This window comes from Miniopterus natalensis, chromosome 13 (assembly GCF_054644295.1).
Source record: "Miniopterus natalensis isolate mMinNat1 chromosome 13, mMinNat1.hap1, whole genome shotgun sequence".
NCBI lineage: Eukaryota > Metazoa > Chordata > Mammalia > Chiroptera > Miniopteridae > Miniopterus > Miniopterus natalensis.
In genome coordinates, this window is record NC_142093.1 from 25,054,929 (window position 1) to 25,074,957 (window position 20,029).

Genomic DNA, 20,029 nt, shown 5'->3' on the forward strand with positions numbered 1-20,029 from the left:
CCAATTTAAACTACCATCCTCCCCTCCCCCAGCATCTCAGCGTTCCATCCCCCTTCTCTGCTTTGTTTTTCCTCTGTTGCTTCATCACGGTCTGGACCATGAATATATTATAGTTGTTCATTGTCTACCTCCCCCAGCAGAATGTAAACTGTTCGTTCATTGCAGAATCTTCTGCATCTGCAACAGTGGCTGGCACCTGGGATGATTACAATAAGTGTTAAGTGAATTGGATGAACAAGTGGGTCTATGGAAGATGAATATCTTACTACAAATTATAGTCAAACAAGTGTGAAAGCCACAGTCTAAGTAGAAATATTTGTGTAAGTTCATGAATAATGATCTAAGACTCAAGTGAGAAAGGGCTGTGGTAAAATATAAAACTTAACTCCTGTGTGTGGCAGGGCCCTAGCTTCCCTCTGCAGGGCTGCGGTGGCTGTGTGGCCCTGTCAGGAACAGGCTGTGGGTGCGAGGTGAGAAACGGCTCAGACACATGCTCTGCCTGCTCTCACTGCGCACGGCTGTTACCTGAAAGTTTTCCCTAGCCTTTGTTAAAGAAAACAAGCATTTTTATCTTGGTACGTGTGTATGTGTAGTGCGTATGTGTGTAATATGTATGAATATTTTCTGTGTGTGTGGTTTCTTCCCATCAACCCACAGCACACCTGGGACAAACCAGCATATAAACCAATAGAAGTGGGACTCACGTTGAAACAAGATATTTGAATCCTGAAATTCAGAAAATACAGGGTTGTGAAATAATTTGTAAAGTCTTCTTATTGGATTGAATTCAAAGAGAGCATGTTGACTTCACTCCCTAAGACCCGCAGGCCTCTCACAATGCCTGCTACCCAGCAGGGGCTCAGCATCGGGCTGGGCAGGGCAGGAGCCCTGAGCGGCCGTGGGGGGCGGCGCCGTCCCGGCTTCCCCTGCTCTCCTGTGCTTCCTTTTCGGAGTCTCCTGAGTTTAAAGCTTCCCGTGCTAGCTCTTAACCATATTCTGTAATCAATTATTGGATGCCATTTTTTCAGTCTGGTTTCTACCTGTTGTCTTGTATAATTACAAATAACCTTCTCTCCTCCTTAGCACTCAGTCCCACTAATTTTTTTTTCTCTTCAGTTTACACTTAGAATATTATTTTTTGGCAGTATCTTGTCATTTACAGCATCTCTATTAGATGAAAGACTCATACCTGCCTTTTCTCTGAACCTCTTTGGAATTGGCTTTCTTAGAGTCTAGGCCAGTGTTTGTCAAATGGCCTCCTCCATCCCCTGAATCAGAATCACCTGCGGAATCAGACTCTGGTGGCGGGTCTGGGAGCACGCACTTTCACAGCAAGCCCTCCCAGCCAGCCTCAGGCCCGCCACTTAGGATGAAGCAGTCTCATCGCTTCCACAGTGCACACCAGATGGTCTGTGCGCCAGAGCTGAGTCCAGAGTCTAGTCCCCTTTCTGCTTTCTCTGCCTTGTAAGTGATGACGCTGCATGTGTAGAGGGCCAAGAACTAGCCCCTACTTTGATTTTGGCAAAGCAAAGCTACCAGAGGCTGTCTGGATGCCATTCCCCATCGCTGCTAGAGGCTGCCCTTACGATCCTAGTTTTGATACATTTTAGGGTTTTGTATTTTTTTTTGTGTGTGTGGAGCTTACAGTGAATGTTCTAAGTGCCACCTCAAAGTTAAGTCTGCAAGCCCTGGGCCCAGCTGCCTGGGCTTGAATCCCAGTCTGCTACTATGAGCTGAGTTACTTTGGTCAAGTTACTTAACCTCTCTGTGTCTCAATTTCCTAATCTGAAAATAGGGGCGATAATAATAGTATTGATCGCAAAGGTTATTGTGAGGATTAAAGCAGTAACATGTCAAACACTTAAAAACAGGTTCTGGAACACAGTAAATATTTAATGTGTTGCCTCTGTCATTCATATATTTGGCAGTGGCCTCCAGCTCTCTGACCAGACCGAGGGAAATGGTGTTCCTTTCATGCTCCGGCCAGCATGTTCATGAAACGCAGCCACCTGCTTAAGTGAACTCCACTGGGCTGGGGGCCTTTCTGTTCCTGGGCGGAGCAGGTCCGTTCAGCGGCCTGGGCTGCCCCCGATGTGCTCGCCCTCTGAAAGCCCTCAACCACCTTTGGTCTGTGTGGGCATCACTGACATTTTTGCATTTGGACATTTTTCATGTCTTTTTTTTTTTAGAGTCTGGGTCCTGCTTGTGCCAATTTTGCAAAGAACACGGCTCATTGTTTCCTCTTGAGCTGCTGCCCTCCGTTTCTGTTCTTGCCAGACTCACACAGTAGCGTGCACTGCATTGTTTTGATGAAAGGGCTGGCTTTCTTACTCTGGAGAAATCACAGATGCGAGTGGGAGACCTCATGTAGTCAGGCCTGCACAATGCTCTGTGCCCTTTAAAACATCTGGAGAGTCACTTCAGATAACTTTTTCCCAAAACATCCTGGTGTCCGAATTAAATGAGAAGGGCTTCCTTTGCCTTGCGGATGCTGTCCCAGGCTCCGGAATGAATTCTCCTCCTCCTCTCCTCTATTATAATAGTTGCACCTTACTTTAAAGCATTGTCTAGCTCCTCTATTCAAATGTCAGTAATTGTGATTCAAACAGAGAGAATGCTACCTTTTTATTCAACATAAGATTCAGACTTTAAAACTTAACCACAGATGACACTTCAATTCTGAATGCTGTCTTATAACAAACTCCAAATATTCCCGGGGCTCTAAAAGCATTTCTGGGGTTACATTAATGTTCTGCCACAGTTCCCTTTCGGATCATGTACTCACCTAGTTTCAGACGATTTCAAAGAAGGAAGCTTAAGCTTAAGCTTATTTTCTAATTAGGGAGCTGACCTCCGTAGGTGCATCTAGGTAAGATATATAAGGAGCTCATAGTACTGTCCTTTCTGGTTGTCAGTGGGGAGACATGGAGAGTGACTCCAATTATCAGTTAAATTTTTCAAAGTAAAAATATTTAAAATGAGATGATGGGACAGTGATTTTAGGGTGGTCTAAAAGAACTGGTTTGCTGAATGTTAGCTTTTAATTGTGAGGGTGCAGTGTAGACGATACAATGTGACTGACTTTATAGAAGGAGGTATGTATAGTCCCACTGGAGCCCAGCTGGCGTGGTTCAGGGGTTGAGCATCGACCTATGAACCAGGAGGTCAGGTTCAATTCCTGGTCAGGGCACATGCCTGGGTTTTGGTCTCGATCCCCAGCAGGGGGCGTGCAGGAGGCAGCCGATCAATGACTTTCATCATTGATGTTTCTATCTCTCCCTCCCTCTCCCTTCCTCTCTGAAATTAATAAGAACATATTTTTAAAAATCCCATTGGAAAGACAGAGACAGAGCGAGGTATGCGGACTTGACTAAGGCTGGTTACGTGCAGAAGCAGCACTAGAACCCAAGCTTCCTATTTCAGTGCCAAGCACTCTCTCGGCTGAGGCTTGCCACAGGTGCAACCTGAAGTCTTGTCATTCTTTGCCAGGCATCTCTTCTCTGAAGGGTCTTAGAGAATTAGTTTCCTTCTTTTTGTGGAGTTCAGACGTGAATCAAGGTTGTCACCTTTTGAGACTGGTATGACCAGTGATCTAGACTATTTTAAAAGTGGTAGAGCCAAATCCTGATTACCTAGGGGGGACATTTCAAGGTGCTCTTTTGAAGAGATTTAATGAAATGCCAAATGGCTATAAAGGGACATGAGTATAATGCATAGCTTTAGCTTTAGCCCCACTGAGCTTCTCCAGCATCAAGTGTTTTGTTTTCATTAAATGAACTCCCAGTTGGTACAGATTTGGGTGGGTGTGGGGGAGGGCAAGAAAGGTTCCACGAAAAGCAGAAGCTCAAAAACTACTACTCACGAGGAGAGAAGGCTGGCTTTCGTTATTTTCTAATTAGGGATCTGAACTCCGTAGCTGAGAAAATTGGGCTTTCCTCTTTAAGTGTAGTACCCCTTTCCCTGGGGGATGCTCCACATGATCCCCCGCTTCTGGAAGGGCCCATTGAACTGAGAATGGGTACCAAGCAAATGACTGATCTCTCCCTGTGTAGACGCGGGTTGAGAGTGAGGGTGGAGCACAGAGCCCTGAGGCCCTCTGGGAGCGGCGGGCCCACAATCCTCATCAACTTCAGAGGTGGGGCGAGTACGCCCTGCTGGCAGGCTAATGTATATTAATACTAATGTAAATTAACAGCCCCCAGATAAAACACCACGTAGCTCTGTGTACACATGCTGAAATATGATGTGTAAAGGAATCTCTGGCTGTTCTGTGACTTTGGTGGGGGGGCCCAGCCTTCTGAGCTTGGGGAACCCCATGGATTGTTACTCTCCTGCTGATCTGCCTCCAGGTCTCCTGCCCTTTCATTCCCATTCCACTCCACTCCCATCACTGTACATTTACCTGAGAGGAGTCCCTACTGGTTCCTGATTATTTTTAGATTTAGGTCAAAATCAAAGGGAGTCTTGGCTATTCATGATGATCAAATAAGAGGACATTATTTTCAAATTTAGTGTTAAGGGATTTAGGGAATGGGCATAGATGTCGTTGCTTCAGAAACAAAGTTACCCCAGGGGAGAGTGAAAAATCAGAGAGAGAAGGAGAGAGAGACAGAGAGCGTTCAGGGTCTATTGATCAACTACTCTTCCTACTTGGAGAATATCCTTCCAAGCTCTTCTCAGATGAAACCTGAAATTTCTGTGCTCTCTTTTAACCAGGGCAGCCACTCCACTCCAGGCTGTCTCTTTGCAGCTGCAAAGCGTTCCACTGATGCAGTGAGCAATTTTATCAGCTGGAAATTTGGTCACTGTAAATCCTCAGGGCCCATCTGATTAATTTTAAACTGAGTAGCTTGGTTGGTTGTCATGTGAACGAACATATGACCCAGCTTTGATCCCACACAACTCCTCTCACCTTTGGCATTTTAGGTCAAAAAGAATGTCACCAGTGAGTGAGGGATGTGGTAAAAGACGAGAGGAGGTCGCCTAAAGCTAGACTGCGAAGAGCAGGAGGCTGTAGGGCAGAACGTGAACCTGGCAGTTACTCACAGCGTTACGGACTCGTTACTCATCCCTTGGAAAGCGTTCCCCGGTATGGTGGTTATGTGTAAGTTATCACAAATTTCCCTTGAGGAGTGAAATGAGAAATATTTACTTTCCAAATTTTAGCTGCAAATAGGAAACTGTTATGCATAGCAATCAGCCTGGTACTTACAGAATGAAATTAAATTCAGAGGAGAAGATCTTTGTAACATCTGGAAGCTTTTGAATGCCAGTGTTGCAGATGCTCCTGTGATTTGGGGCAAAGTGGGGATGTGGGCAGGGAGTGAGTGAAAGGAATTGTTATTAAGGCATAAAGATAAAAACAGTAGAAAGGCATTTTGCAAATACTATTTTCACATTAAATTTAAAAATATTGAGTTTGGCTTTACCAGTCACTCTTTCAGCTGTTGACTGTGAGAATTTAAAAGCCACTAACACGATGGGAGAAGTTGCTCTGTCCACACCACCACCTCACCTTAGAGATTCTGATTTACCCTTTTTAAAGCATCATGAGCCCTCCCATTCCTACCACCAGCTTTGAAAATCACTGCAAAGAGGTGATGGTCTTCTCTGGTGTTTGGGACAGAAGACAATGTTGAGAAGCACTTATAGGTATTTGAAAGTGCCCAGCACAGTGGCTGACAAGAAATGCTGATTAAATCAGAAGGCTGAAGGCAGACATGCAAATCATTTTAAGTATATGGTTAAAAAAATTCTTCCCAACCTTGGAATTGTTTTGCTTTTTATCAGATGCCCATCTTCCCCTCCCCAGTTGCTTAAAAAGGAAAATTCCTCACAGGTATTTTAACCGGGGAAGATTCGTAAATGCTGCAGGCTCGATATGTACCAGGTTTTTGGTGTTCTGGATCAGTCTGTAAAGAGAGGCAGGAAAACAGGCGGCAGTTTACTAGATGTGTTTGGAATGCTGGAGACCGTGCTCATCAGAGGGTGCTGGCTGAAAGCAGCACCGACAAAATCAAGTGCTTGAGAGGAGCTCCTGAGACTCTGGGGATGGAAACGGCACGGCGAGCCAGTGGCTGCTTCCAGGAAGCTCTGCTCTCAGCCTCCTGCCAAGCAGGTGCCTCCTAGCCCGGAGGCTGTTCCACCTCCACCCCTGTTCCACCTCCCTCCACCCTCTGTCCCCCAGGCAGCATCAATGGCCAGGACTCCTGGCCAAGCAGGTCCTGCCCACCCGGGAGCCTAAACGCTGGGGGAGATGGGAGATTCTGCTCCCAGGAGAGACGAGCAAATTAGCTGCTCTCCCTTGTAGGTAAACTGGTTCTCTTCATACTGGGCTGCCGGCCACACTGACCAATTATCCAGATGGTCACTCAGTCTATGGAACAGCAGCACAGAGTCCAGAGGCTTGGATTTTGGGGACTTTATGCTTATTCTGTAGATAATTTGTTGTGTGATGATGCCAAGTCTCCTAACTTCCCTGAGCTGGTGTTCCCTTCTGTAATATTGACATAAAAATATGCAATTGTCCTACTTCACAGGTTGAGGGGTAGTAATAGAATATGTAGGGACAATGTACAAGGCAGGCTTTGCAGAGTGTAAAAAGTACAGCCATAACATCACAGTGGTGTTATTGCTCTTGTCCCTAGTTCCACCAGTGATTTTGATTATTTGAGAAGAGGCCTCAGTTGCTGGGTCCTGTCTCCTTTGGATTTAATAAAAGGCCAGTAAATGCCTTTGGCTTTCTTAACCCATTCAACAACCACCTGAGGAAACAATAATTACTCTTGTACAGAGAAAATATAGTGTATTGGTTAGGTGGACGGACTCTGCAGTCAGCTTGGTTTTACATCCTGGTTTTACTAATTGTAGGCCTTGGATATACCACTTACAACTCAGTTTCCTCATAGGGCAGTTTTAAAGGAATAAATGTGTATGTTTGGTTCACAGTAAGGCTTCAACCAATGTTAACAATTATTGTCATAGTTGATGAAATCAGGAAATTGAATGATTTTTCTGAGTCAGTTTTTTCTGACTCCAGGTCTAGTGCTCATTCCACCTTACCATATTTACCCACCTCTGGGTGCCTAGCTCCATCTTTTATGTCCTTTTGATTATTTAAAGGTGAGGGACACTTTGTTGTAATTATTTTTACAACTGAATCAGTCGTGCCATATAAGGCATTATGTGGATGAGATGGAAGGGACCTTTATCTCTTTAAGGGACTCTTATCTCTTTTGGGCTTTGACCTTAGACCACTCATTCATTCATTCATTCATTCATTCATTCATTCATTCATTCATTCATTCATTCATTCAGCAGACATTGATTGAGCTCCTACATGTGCCAGGCTCTGTTTAGGTGCTAGGGATACAGCTGTGAACAAAACAAATAGAACCTGTGCAGAGCTGACATCCTAACCTCAGGACCTTCCTTGGGAAAGGTCCATAAACTTTCCCTAGAGCACTTCATTTTTCTTTCTGTTGATAAACGTTGCTTTGCATCATGAGAAACTTTATTGGAAGATGCTCTTGTGGTTCTCAATGGAAGCTGTGCTGACTCAGCATCACTCGGGTAGTCTGTTAAAACTGCAGATTTCTAGGTAGAACTGTCATCTATAATTGTAATTAGCTCCTCCCTCCCCCAGGAAATTCTCTCGCAGACAAGTCCAGACTATACCTTCAGTGCTTAACACCCACTGTTTCGGATTTCCCATAATTGTTTGGTGAGTTATTCTCCCTCGCCTGGCCACACGGTCATCTCCTGGGGGAGATTCGTATTTTTTCCTCCTCTGTACTCCAGCAGCATTTGGCCCTTGGTTGCACATGTGGCAGGTACTCTCACACTTATCAATAAATTACTCTCTTTAGATAATTGCTAGTTGGACCATTCATGGGGAGGCCTTCTGGTACAGTGGAAAGTGCACACACCTTGAAGAAAGACAGGCTGGGGTTGAATCCCATCCCCGCCATTGTCTGAGGCGCTGCGTTGGTCAAGTGACTGACCTCTCTGGGCCTCTGTTCTCCCCTTGAACAAAAGGGATAATTACTCCACCTTACGGGGTGGCTGTGAGGATTAGATGACACCACCTAGAGGATATAAATGCCAAGCACAAGTGCTTAAAAACTGTTGCTAACACCTTTCCTCTTCCCTTAACCTTTGAAACTCCTATGCAGGTGAAGTTTGTAGTAGCCCAGGTTTGGCCCAAATAAGGCAGCAGTAAGAGTCACGTGACCTAGAGTCACGAGACCTGATTTATGGTCCCAGCTAACTTGCTGTGTGACATCAGGCAAGTCATTTAATCTCTTTAGGACGCAAGTTCATCACCTGAAAACTGAAATTAGCCAGCCTTCTCCCACCCTTTTTGTAAACTGGAGGAAAATGATGATTTGGAAAGGGTAATTTTTAAAAACCAATTTTAAGATATCACAATAACAACAAACCCAACATACACATGCGCAACACAGGGCTTTTACCAGGTGGGTACTCAAGAACCATTTACTGAATGAATGAATGTGCCCTCGCAGTTCCCAATGAACTAATTCATGATCTCTAAGCTCCTTTCCAAATTTTCCTACCACCCCAAGTACTCCACGCCTTTCCTTCCACAAGGTAAGAGCTACTTGGCAGGACTCCACAAGGCCAATTTAAATTCCTGACTTTGTGTTGTGATGTTTCAGAGTTTACACAGCTCTCAGGGAGATGCAGTTGTCACCATGGCAACCTTCAGGCCTCTGCGGGGAGAGAAATTAGTGACTGCCCAGACCTAGTAATTGCCGTAGTCTTTTCCTCTTGGCTTTCTAGCAGTGAATGCTTGATGCAAAAACTGAGTGGGCTCCAGCCAGTGAGAGTCATAGTGTACAGCCGTAAACGGTCTGTTAGCTGATGCTTACATTTCAGACAAATTGAGGAGGTTGTCAAAGGCATTAGCTTCTATCTTTTCCAGGGAATCGCTCTGAGAAATTTCACTAGAGGAGAGAGGAAAACAAAGAAGAAACATGAAATAAATGACTATGTTTGCATCGTAAGTAGCTGTGCATGTGGCCTAACAAGTAGGATGTCCCTTCAAGAAAGAACAGGGACGCATTAAGCTGTCCTCACATCATGAAGTGCTAGCATCTCCCTTAAGGAGCACCGACGGACACCTACAACCCAGGAGCTGTTGCAATGCAACTTTCGGTAACCCCTGTTTATTACAACAGGGTGTTTGGTTTTTTCTTCTTATTTATTATGAGATGGTTTCATAGATTATTAGAACTGGACAGGCCCTTTGAGAAAATCTAGTCAGATTCCCTGTTTTACAGTTCCGAAAACTGAGTTTCTAAGAGGAGAGGCACCTAGTGTTTTTTCCCCCCATCTACCTTTTATTTATGTCCATATCATTCCTTTAAAAATTTTTTTCAATTAGTTTACATTCGATATTATTTTGTATTAGTTTCAGGCGTACAGCATAGTGGTGAGGTAATCATACACTTTACGAAGTGTTCACCCTGACCTGGCACCATACAGTTATTACAATATTATCGATTATATTCCCTATGCTGTACTTTATATTCCCATGACTATTTCGTAACTACCAATTTGAGTTTCTTAATCCCTTCACTTTTTCCACCCAGTCCCCCAACTCCCTCTTCTCTGGCAACTATCAGTGTGTTTTCTGTATCTATGAGTCTGTTTCAGCGTTGTTCGTTCATTTATTTTGTTCTTTAAATTCCACATTTAAGTAAAATCATGTGGTATTTATCTTTCTCTGACTGGCTCATTTTACTTAGCATAATACCGCCCAGGTCCATCCATGCTGTTGCAAATGGTAAGATTTTGTTCTTTTTCATGGCTGAGTAATATTCCATCATGTAAATGTACCACAGCTTTTTTTTTTTTTTTTATCCACTTATCTATTGGTGGGCACTTGGATTGCTTCCATATCTTGGCCATTGTAGATAATGCTTCAATGAACATAGGGGTGCATATATTCTTCCTAATTGGTGTTTTGGGTTTCTTTGGATATATACCCAAAAGTGGAATCACTGGGTCATATGGCAGTCCCATTTTAAATTTTTTGAGGACCCTCTTTATTGTTTTCCATAGTGGCTACACCAGAGCTACCTAGTGATAATAGGAAGGTTTTAGGACCAGGACCAAGCTATCTGGGTTCCCAACTCCATCATTCTAGTGAGGTTTTAATTGGGTTGGATTCATTGTTTCATAACTCTTTCCCTTTTCCCCAAATCCCGTGCTGAGGCAAATGCAAGGCAGTCAACTCCTGCACATAGTGTCTTTCTTGGGTTGTGACTGTCTATGTCTTTGACTCTTTTTCTCACTTTGTGAACCCTGGTGACTCATTATGCCTGGCACATTGGGAATGAATGAATGGATGGATTAATGAATGAAATGATTTTTGTTTAAAAAAGACACAAAAGTAAACAGTTTTGCCATATACCACCCCCAAACATATAGGTACTGTCACTGTTATTCTAAAATCTCAACCTAAGTTACTATTTGCTACCAGCTAAGAAAAAAGTCTCAAATTCACAAATTGTACATTTGTGTGTTTTTTAAGGTTAACATTCACTGAAGACTTCAAACTTCATGAGAGCTTTAGGCCACAGAAAGGCTGAGCCTAAGGCAGTTAATGTATTTTATGAACAATGCAATAATGGATCATTCCTGGGCTGATTCATCTTATTCCTACTTAATAGTTTATTTAGTTAACTGTGGCTGATTTTCTCACCAGGATGTCTCAATGCATTAAAAGTTCTCAAAACTCAACATTTATAACTTGAGAGCAGAAGAGTAAGAGTTAGGTTCAAGCAAACTGACATTTCTGCAACCTGCAGTGAATTTCTCATAATATGCACTAATTTTTCAGTAGTTACTTTTACTATGGCCATTGCTTGCTAATATCCCAAAGAGCAGTCAGAGGTTCCTCAGGGAGCTGGAATAGCTTTGAAAGCCCAATGGATTGTTAAGATCAGAGATGTCCTCTGGAGCTAAAGGCCCATTCGATCCTTTGATTTGGGCTAACATTAAGGAGGATGCTGGAATCCTGGAGTACTGAGAAAGGTCTCTCTCCATGGATGCGGTCCTGGACCGTAGAAGCTGAGACCCAGGGCAAAGGATTGAAGCTACATCTGACATGAATGTGAGATGACACTGCCTTATAAGGCCGCTCTACACTTTGATAAGACTATAAATTTTGTGTTTTTGTCATTGCTTATTATGTTTTAGATACAAACATTATATTCTCATGCACAATAAACTTCCAAAACGTTTTCTTCCATATGGGTGTTACCTTAAAATGTGACAGGGGGCCCAGCAGGGTGTGGCTCAGCAGTTGAGCATCAACCTAGGACCTAAGAGACTGCGGTTTGATTCCCGGTCAGGGCACATGCCCAGGTTGCGTGCTGGAGGCAGCCGATCAATGACTCTCTCATCATTGATGTTTCTCTCTCTTTCCCTCTCCCTTCCTCTCTCTGAAATCAATAAAATATATATATTTTTAAAAATGTGATGGAGGGAATAACTGCTATAGCAGGAGAATTTTTATGCTTGGAATCTATCATTTCTACTTGAGAAGTTTATCATCACTTATCAAAATGCATTCACTTCATTAAAGCAAGGTTAATTATCTAGATTTTAATGACTCTTGAAAATCATACCCTTCTTCAAAGGTCCCTAGATATTATTTGTATTAAAAAGATAAAAGTACTAGGGTTTCCCAAATACAGTTTCTCTTCTAGAAACATTATCCCCTTTCAACTATGCTTTCTCTTAGAAAAAATGTATTATTCCAATTATGAATGTCTTTTGATATGCAGTATCTTACTTACATTTTTACGACCTCATTAAGTCCTCTGAAAGCTTGAGATGGAATTACTTTGATAGGGAGATAGGTGAGTGATCTAGAAAAGAAAAAAAGGAAGGCCAAGAGTTTAAAATTTAAGATTGGGTGCCTTTTTAAGTTCATCAATAAAATGTGTGTGTGTGTGTGTGTGTGTGTGTGTGTGTGACTATGGACTTCTCAACAACTGAATCTAGGTTGAGAATTTTAACTTATACCTATAAAGAGATGTGTTACGACTTATTCTTGGTCTGTATCAAACAGTGTGTAATTTTTTGGTTTAGATCCTCAACTTTGGGATCAGACACACCCAAGTTCAAATCCCCACTCTCTCGCTACCTTGCTATGTGACCCTGAGCATTGTTATTTAAGGCCCCTCTCTTAGTGTCTTCATATATAAAATTGAAATAATAACTCCAAATTCACAGTGTTGTTGTGATGATTAATCAAGGTAACCCATGTAAAGGATAGGGCTTGGCACCAAGTAAATAGTTAATACATAGTTCTAGAGTGGCCCTATAGGCTTGGTTGAGAGGAAAACAAGCTTTTTTGAGTAGAACAGAGAAATGAATGGGGAAAATGCAATTGAAAATCAGGCAGACAGGAGAAGGGAAGGTTCATTAAGAACATGCTCCAACTTCTCCAGGCAGCCTATTTCAATATTATCCCAAGAGCACTTGCTAATACGGTTAAATCACACGGACATCTCATGCCATTTCGGGGGAACATCTATGGAGCATTTCCTTCAGGCACTCACAAGCAGAGGAACAATCTGAGTGTTCTTGAATTGAGATAAAAATTATGCTTTACATAAGAGTAGAGAATAGAGCGATTACTCAGCAACAGCAAAAACTGGAACAGGATGATATACAAGTGATAAAGGAAACTGGAGTTAAGATAACTCAGAAGAAAGCACCTGCGGGCAGAGATGAATTTTCAACCAACATGTATCAAGCATCTACGATGATTCAAGGGTTTAGCCCGAGGACTGGCGGAGAGAAGGGGAGAGGAGCAGCACGTTTCAGGTGGGACACGGATATCATGAATATGAGAACAGAGGTGGGAGACGCTGCTCTCATGCGTCTCTGCGGCAGAGGCTGCCTTAGCTGGCAGGAAAGAACGCCTCCATGACGAGCAGATTGAACCCGTGACATGGCTCAGCGTTCCAGGGACTTGCTGCCAGCGCAAGGTGCCGTGCGAGGGACACCCACCCACCCATAACCTTGTTAAATCCACTCAGTAGTGGAGCGAGGTGAGTATTCCCCTTGGAGAGCAGAAGAAACCGGATCTCAAAGAGATTAAGTAATTTGAACACGGTGACATGACCAAATAGACTGAGTCCAAATGTTCTTCCCACTGGCAATACCAGGCCAAAGCACATGACCCCTAATCCACTTTCTCTTTGTTTCTTTCCTCCCCAACTTTATCAAGGGATGATTGACAAACATATTCGTGTGTATTTAAGGTGTACGAGGTGATGATTTGATATACAGTGTGGAGTGATTACCAAGATAAAGATCATTAACATGTACATAGCCTCCCATAGTTAACTCTTTTTGTGTGTGGTGAGAACACTTAAGGTCCACTCACAGCAACTTTCTAGTGTACAGTCCTGTATATTAACTATAGTCACCATGCTGCACATTAGATCCTCAGGACTTATTCCTCTTATAACTGATAGTTTGTACCCTTTGACCTATCTCTCCATTTTCTTTCTTCCCAGGCCCTGGCAACCATTCTGTTCTCTGTTTCTATGAAATCAGCTTTAAATATATATTTTTAAGAGTCCACATATAGGTGATAACATACAATATTTGTTTTTCTCTGTCCGGCTTATTTCACTTAGCATGATGCCCCCCGGGGTCATTTCATACTGTCAGAAATGGCGGAGTTCCTTCTTTTTTTAAGGCTGAAATTATTCCATTGCATATATATATATACACACACCACACATTTTCTACCTATTCATTTGTCAAAGGACACTTAGGGTGTGTCCTTATCTTGGCCGTTATGAATAACGCTGCAGTGAACGCGGGAGTGCAGACACCGCTTGGAGGTGGTGATTTCATCTCCTTTGGAGGTACACCCAGGTAACCCCCTGCTCGGTGAGCATGGTGCGGGGGCAGGCCCTGTAACCTTGCTTCTCTTGAGGGGAGGCATGCCACACTCTCGGTATTCCTTCTGCAAAGCACCTTACCAGCAGTTCCTCTCTAGGGGCTGACGCGAAGGCATTTCATTTCAGAAAAGCGCTTTCACTCAGCAGCGTCTCAGAGGTGGTGCAACCTTGAGGGAGTCATCCAGACTTGGTCCTCTGACTCTGCTCCTGAAGACAGTCCCCCAAGCGCATCGCTCAGCACCCAAACTTATTTAACAGGGCGTCCGAGAAGAGCAGGGACAGTGGGGGAGAAATCTTCCTACGATGGCATGTTTGCTTCCTATATTTCTTCTGGAATCATGTCCGCTTGGCTTACTGATTAAAAACACAGTTTTATTGCTCTCTGCACTGCCAAGTCAATAAATTTCCAGAAGAGAAAGCTGTATTCTACTGTACCCCACGCAACATCAATAAAGCTGACAGCCAAATTCTGATTCCAGAATCTTTATTGCGGGGATAATGCAGCGCAGAACATATTTGGGAGAGTGTTTCCATAAAAGCTCCCACCGAGCCCTTCAGAGCCATTTATATGCAAATGGCCCGCGGCGAGCCTCCCCGGCTCCTCTCCGCAGGGCACCGGGGGCTCTCGGGGACAGTGGGGCGCGGGCTGGCCAGGGAGGTTCGAGCTGTCGATTGATGCCGGGGTGCGGGACGAGGGGCAGCGGTCGGACGGAAGGGAGAGGGCTGGGCCGTGCGCTGGCCGCCCCCGGGCTGGAAGGGCCCCGGTGCAAGATGAAATTTTGAAGTGGACGCAGATGCCACAGAGCAGGAAGGCAGAGGGGTTGCGTTCCCGCCACAGAAGGGACACCCCGGCCAACAGCAGGGAGCCTCGCGGGCGTGGCTGGGGCGAGCCGGGCCGGGCCGGGCCAGGGCTGCGGAGAGGCCGGGCGAGGCCGGAGCGCCCAGCTCGGCAGGCCTGCTCTCGGGAGGCCAGGTGGCGGGCGCTTTTCTAAATCCGAAGCTGTTTTTTCCGCTGACTTGCGTTTTTATTTTAGAGATGTCACGTCTTTATTTCTGAAGCATCTTCAACTGTCAGCAGTTCCCAAGCATTCAAGGGTCAGTCTCCGGTATTTAGCCTCGTTTGCTCCCGCCCCGTGACTGTTCGTAGCCGTGTGAACGGGCTTCCGTGGGCGGCCTGGGTGCCCGCTGCCGAGCGCGGGCGAGGGGGGCCGGGGAGGCGCCCACCCGGCAGCTGGCCGCGGCCCGGGCAAGGCGCTGAAGGCACGCGGGGCGCGGCGCCTTGGAGCCACGGTGCCGGGAGGAAGGGGGGATGCGGGAGATAGATAGATAGATAGATAGATAGATGATAGATAGATAGATGATAGATAGATAGATAGATAGATAGATAGATAGATAGATAGATGATAGATAGATAGATAGATAGATAGATAGATGATAGATAGATAGATAGATAGATAGATAGGTGATAGATAGATGATAGATAGATAGATATATAGATAGATAGATAGATGATAGATAGATAGATAGATAGATAGATGATAGATAGATAGATAGATAGATAGATGATAGATAGATAGATAGATAGATAGATAGATGATAGATAGATAGATGATAGATAGATAGATAGATAGATGATAGATAGATAGATAGATGATAGATAGATAGATAGATAGATAGATAGATGATAGATAGATAGATAGATAGATAGATGATAGATAGATAGATAGATAGATAGATAGATGATAGATAGATAGATAGATAGATGATAGATAGATAGATAGATAGATAGATGATAGATAGATAGATAGATAGATAGATGATAGATAGATAGATAGATGATAGATAGATAGATAGATAGATAGATAGATAGATAGATAGATAGATAGATAGATAGATGGAATACCACTTGCAGAATCAAAACACTTGCACAGCAAACATAGACATTTAAGAAGAAAACATGTAAACATACATTAGGATGGTTGCCCGTGGTGATCAAAGGGCAGGAGAAGGGATAAAATAAATAACTAGCAACAGAGAGGGACCTGGGTTGGACCAATGATAATGTTACGTGAATGAAGAGATACGATCACCTTCACTCTGTGCTAGAGGCAAATAGAAAAGAGAAGTTTTATTTTGATGCATTGAGTTCTTTCATCTTCCCTTCCCCCCTTCCTTCTTTTTTTAAGTTAGGCCTGCATCTATTCCAATAATTTTGCGAACTTAAGGAACTCCTGTGGAAAGGTCTAGTCGCTATCGTTAGATATGGCGCAGAGGCCAAGGAAAACTGGAAAAAACAGCCAAAGGCAAGGGCAGTTCAGTGACTCTGCTGTCAAGGGCCAAAAAGGCGTGAAAGCTATGCATCAAGCAAAGAAAAATATAGGAGGGACAGAGTCTTTTCTGTCTCAGCCAAAGAGCGTGACGCTTCCAAACTCTGCATCTCAGGCGGGTGGTGAAGAGCCAGGGTTAGTGGGCAAATGCGAGTTTGAACTTGCGGCGTGGGGAGTTCTCTCTGCCCCCTGAAAAGTGAGATGGCTATAGAAGAATATGGCCGTGAAACCGTGCAGCTGCTTACATTCACTACACTTTCACAGTCCTTTTTACAGTTTTAAACTTTAATTTCTAAATGAATGAATGATGTAACATAGGTGACACCTGGATTATGGCCAAAACCCACCTTGACCAAGAGCCTTTGGCACAGATGTTGAAATAAATACTTAGATTGGATGACAAAGGCTGCCTTAATTTCATCATTTCTGGAAGCTCCATCTACTCAAGAATCCTGCCTGCAAGTTCTCAACGCTTCCAGGTGTAGTTAAAGTTGAAGTAGAAGCAGCCTCTGTTCCTTAGGACTGAAATAAAGCGCTCACCCTAGTTCTGGGATCTTGTAATTAGTTATGATGCCGGTGAAGCTGATCATAACCTAATCGTCTCGAGGGCTTAATGCTTAAGGGAGTGTCATTCATGGGAGGAGGCGGGTGAGTCAGGGTGCTGGAGGAGGCCAGTCTGAACCAGCTATCTGTCTCAGTTTCCCCATCCTACTTGTCAAGGAATTTTTCTAGCTTCCTACTCTCCTGCCTCACTTCTGCCCAGCATGACAGAAGTGAAATATTTTTATTCACTTCCCTCTAATTGTTTAGAAAAGCCATCTATATGATCGATTTAGGAAAGCTACAAACATCCATCCATCTTTTACAGATGATTAGTTTATTGCTGGAGCTACACATCTTGAATTTTAAAACACTACAAAATCAAAGGGAGAGAAAAAGAGAGAAATCAGAACTGGTCAAAGCTTTTTTTGCCTAATGAACTCATTGAAATGGGAGGGAGAAGCAGTACTTTATTTAAATTCAAAAGAATGTTAATGTTTTTGTATTTATTATGTAAGACCTTGTTCTATATTTAACAGAGCCTTAAGAATTCCTGTATTCTTTTCAAAGCTGCTCAGTAATTACAATAAACTTGCTTTCATCTTGGAATGAAATAAAATGGATTTTCTCTTTCCAAATGTTTTTTAAATCTCTGCTATTTAAAATGCATCAATCTATTTGGTAACTCCATTGCTGGGTATGTCTTCATTTGTTGGCCTCTTGTCTTTAGCATTTACCTTGAGGGAGCTAAGACTTCCATGTTAACTGAAATATGAAGTCAGCATAGCTGGACATCCACTATGTTAAGTTTTACATCAAAACATTTTGGGACATGCGTTAAAAATACATCCAGGTAGTTTTGACTATTGTTTGACCACTTCTTTAAGCCTGCATTGTATTAGGCTCAAGGAATCAGAGTGAAAGGGCCACTTGCAGGTGGTTTGATCCAACCCCTCACTTTGCAGATAAAAAACCTTAAGTTAGGAAAAGTGAAAAGACTTCCCTGAAACCACGTGGCAATTCAGTGGCAGGTCTGGACTAGAACAGGTCACTTCATTCCTGCTCCAGTGCTGTGTCCTTCCCTAATCAAATCACATCAGTGCTCTTCCTTTGGGGGGTTGTTCATACACCCTGCTACACAATCGTCTGCTTCTCCTGTGAGAACCTAGCTTTCTGACAAAGCCACAAGCTTCTTGAGGGCATGGGCTCACAGTCTTCAACACCAAAGATGCAGCTCAAATTCCTCTTCCTCCATGAAGCTTCAGAGCCTACCAGATGTTATTCCTTTCTCTCCTCTGTTCTCCTCAGCACTTAATAACTACATAGTTTTTCGTTTGTTTGTTTATTTCTTTGTTTTTTACTACACTGTGATTTGAAATTTGCCAGGTGCCTGATGTGAACATTTCTTCCGATCCACCGTTGGACACCCAGGCTCTGCTGGCTTCTGCCTTCACACATCTCTTGTTTCTAGCCCCTTTATTCCTCTCCCACTGCCACTCTTCTTGGCCTTTATTTTCTCCACCTTGGCCATTCTATACTCCCCAAATTGGTTTCCTCTCACCCTGTCCTGGGTTTCCCCTGCCCAGTTGAGCTTAATCTTCCTCACAACTCCTACTGTATCACTCTTATACTCAGGCATCTACAGGTGTCTCAGTCTTGCATTCAAGGCCCTCCAAATAAAGGCGCAGACTTCATTTGTCAGCCCTGTCACCCACCATTCCCCTCATATAACTAGTACACTAAACTTGTGCTGTCCAGACCACAGCCACTAGCCACATAGCCACTGAGCACTTGAAATATGGCCAATCCAAACTGAGATGCACTGTGTCAAATATACACCAGCTATTGAAGACTTGGCAAGAAAAAGAATATAATGTACCTCATTAATAATTTTATAGTGATTACATGTTGAAATGATAGTATTTTGTACATAATGGATTAAATAAAATATTTTATTAAAACTAATTTCGCCTTTTAAAAGCTTTTTAAATGTGGCTATTAGAAAATAAAAATTACACGTGTGACTCACATGACAGTTCTTCTGGACAGCCTCCTTAGAGAAACCAGACTATCGTGTTTCCTGAACTTGCCTCACTTCCCTGCCTTCACTCACACTGTCTCCACCATCTGGCACATCTGCACTTCTCTGCTGGTCAAGTCCTACCCTTGGTTAATCTCAGGTGCTACATACTTTAAGGAGTGTTGTCTTCACCACCAATCGCATGTGCTTTCTCTCTGGAAGCAACGCAGTGGGGTAATGAAGAGTGTATCCTCTGCAGCCAGGCTGTCTGGGTTCAAATCATTGCTTCAGTCCATATCTATAAATGATGATGATGCTAATTAACCCAGAGACTTTTGAGATTAAATAAGAAAATGTCTATATAATACTGCTTCTGTATCAAGCACAAGATAAGGGCACAGTAAGTCCTTTTAATTCATAGCTGCTGACTAAAAAACTCAAGCTACCCCACCTATGCTTATGGTAACTCTACTTCCTTGTCCGGGGTGGGGTAGGGTGGCTTCAGGACTTTGGAATATACCCTTCTATTTGTCTCGGGTCATCCTTAAGCTTAGAAAACTGAGACTTGTCCCTGACACTTGACTATCTGCTGATCATACATAGGACAACTGAGAGGAAGGGTGAACACACCCAAGTGGCACCTTTCTTTTAGGTCCAGGTATCTCTTCTAGGCCTCACCTGATAGCTTTTAAAGAAACGGTAATGAATAACTTCCCTTTAAATATTTCAACTCTCGGGAGCCACTCTGCAGAGTTCGCATGTGCTCGCTGATTTGAAAGGTGCAGTGAGTTGGAAGTCTACCACTGGAAAGGCCAGCGGAGGGACCGTCCTCTCAGCCAGCATTCCAGAGCGCCCGGGGAGCTGCTAGTTCTCATGAGTTATAGTGTGAACCAAGATGCTCAAGAAGATTCCTGGATAATGGATTTTCCAAGTCATTTGTGCTACAACTAAATTAAAAATATAAAGCCTCAGAGGAAAATGGTAAATACATCTGAGCCCTCACTCAAAACCCATTTCAAGTTTTCTAAAGACACAAAGCAAAATGATCCAATCTTTATCCCCTAAACTAGAATTCTCCTAGCAATAATATAACATGACAAGAATAACTCTGGCAAATAAAATTGCATGTTGAATTCTTCCGGGGGGAATGTCTGCATCATCTGTAATGATTTCTCAAAAATATTTTT

At 43.4% G+C, this 20,029-nt stretch overlaps 1 protein-coding gene across 1 annotated transcript in view; it reads right to left on the reverse strand.

Moving 5' to 3' along the window:
* The window catches only part of LHCGR (luteinizing hormone/choriogonadotropin receptor), a 46,731-nt gene that overhangs the window by 18,408 nt on the left and 8,294 nt on the right, over positions 1 to 20,029 (reverse strand). The window contains exons 2-6 of the mRNA XM_087823911.1: positions 11,829 to 11,900; positions 8,892 to 8,966; positions 5,838 to 5,912; positions 5,213 to 5,287; positions 5,047 to 5,124 (exon numbers count right to left, since the gene is read on the reverse strand). Coding sequence (XP_087680037.1) covers positions 5,047 to 5,124; positions 5,213 to 5,287; positions 5,838 to 5,912; positions 8,892 to 8,966; positions 11,829 to 11,900 — 375 coding nt within the window. The remainder of the gene's footprint in view (positions 1 to 5,046; positions 5,125 to 5,212; positions 5,288 to 5,837; positions 5,913 to 8,891; positions 8,967 to 11,828; positions 11,901 to 20,029) is intronic.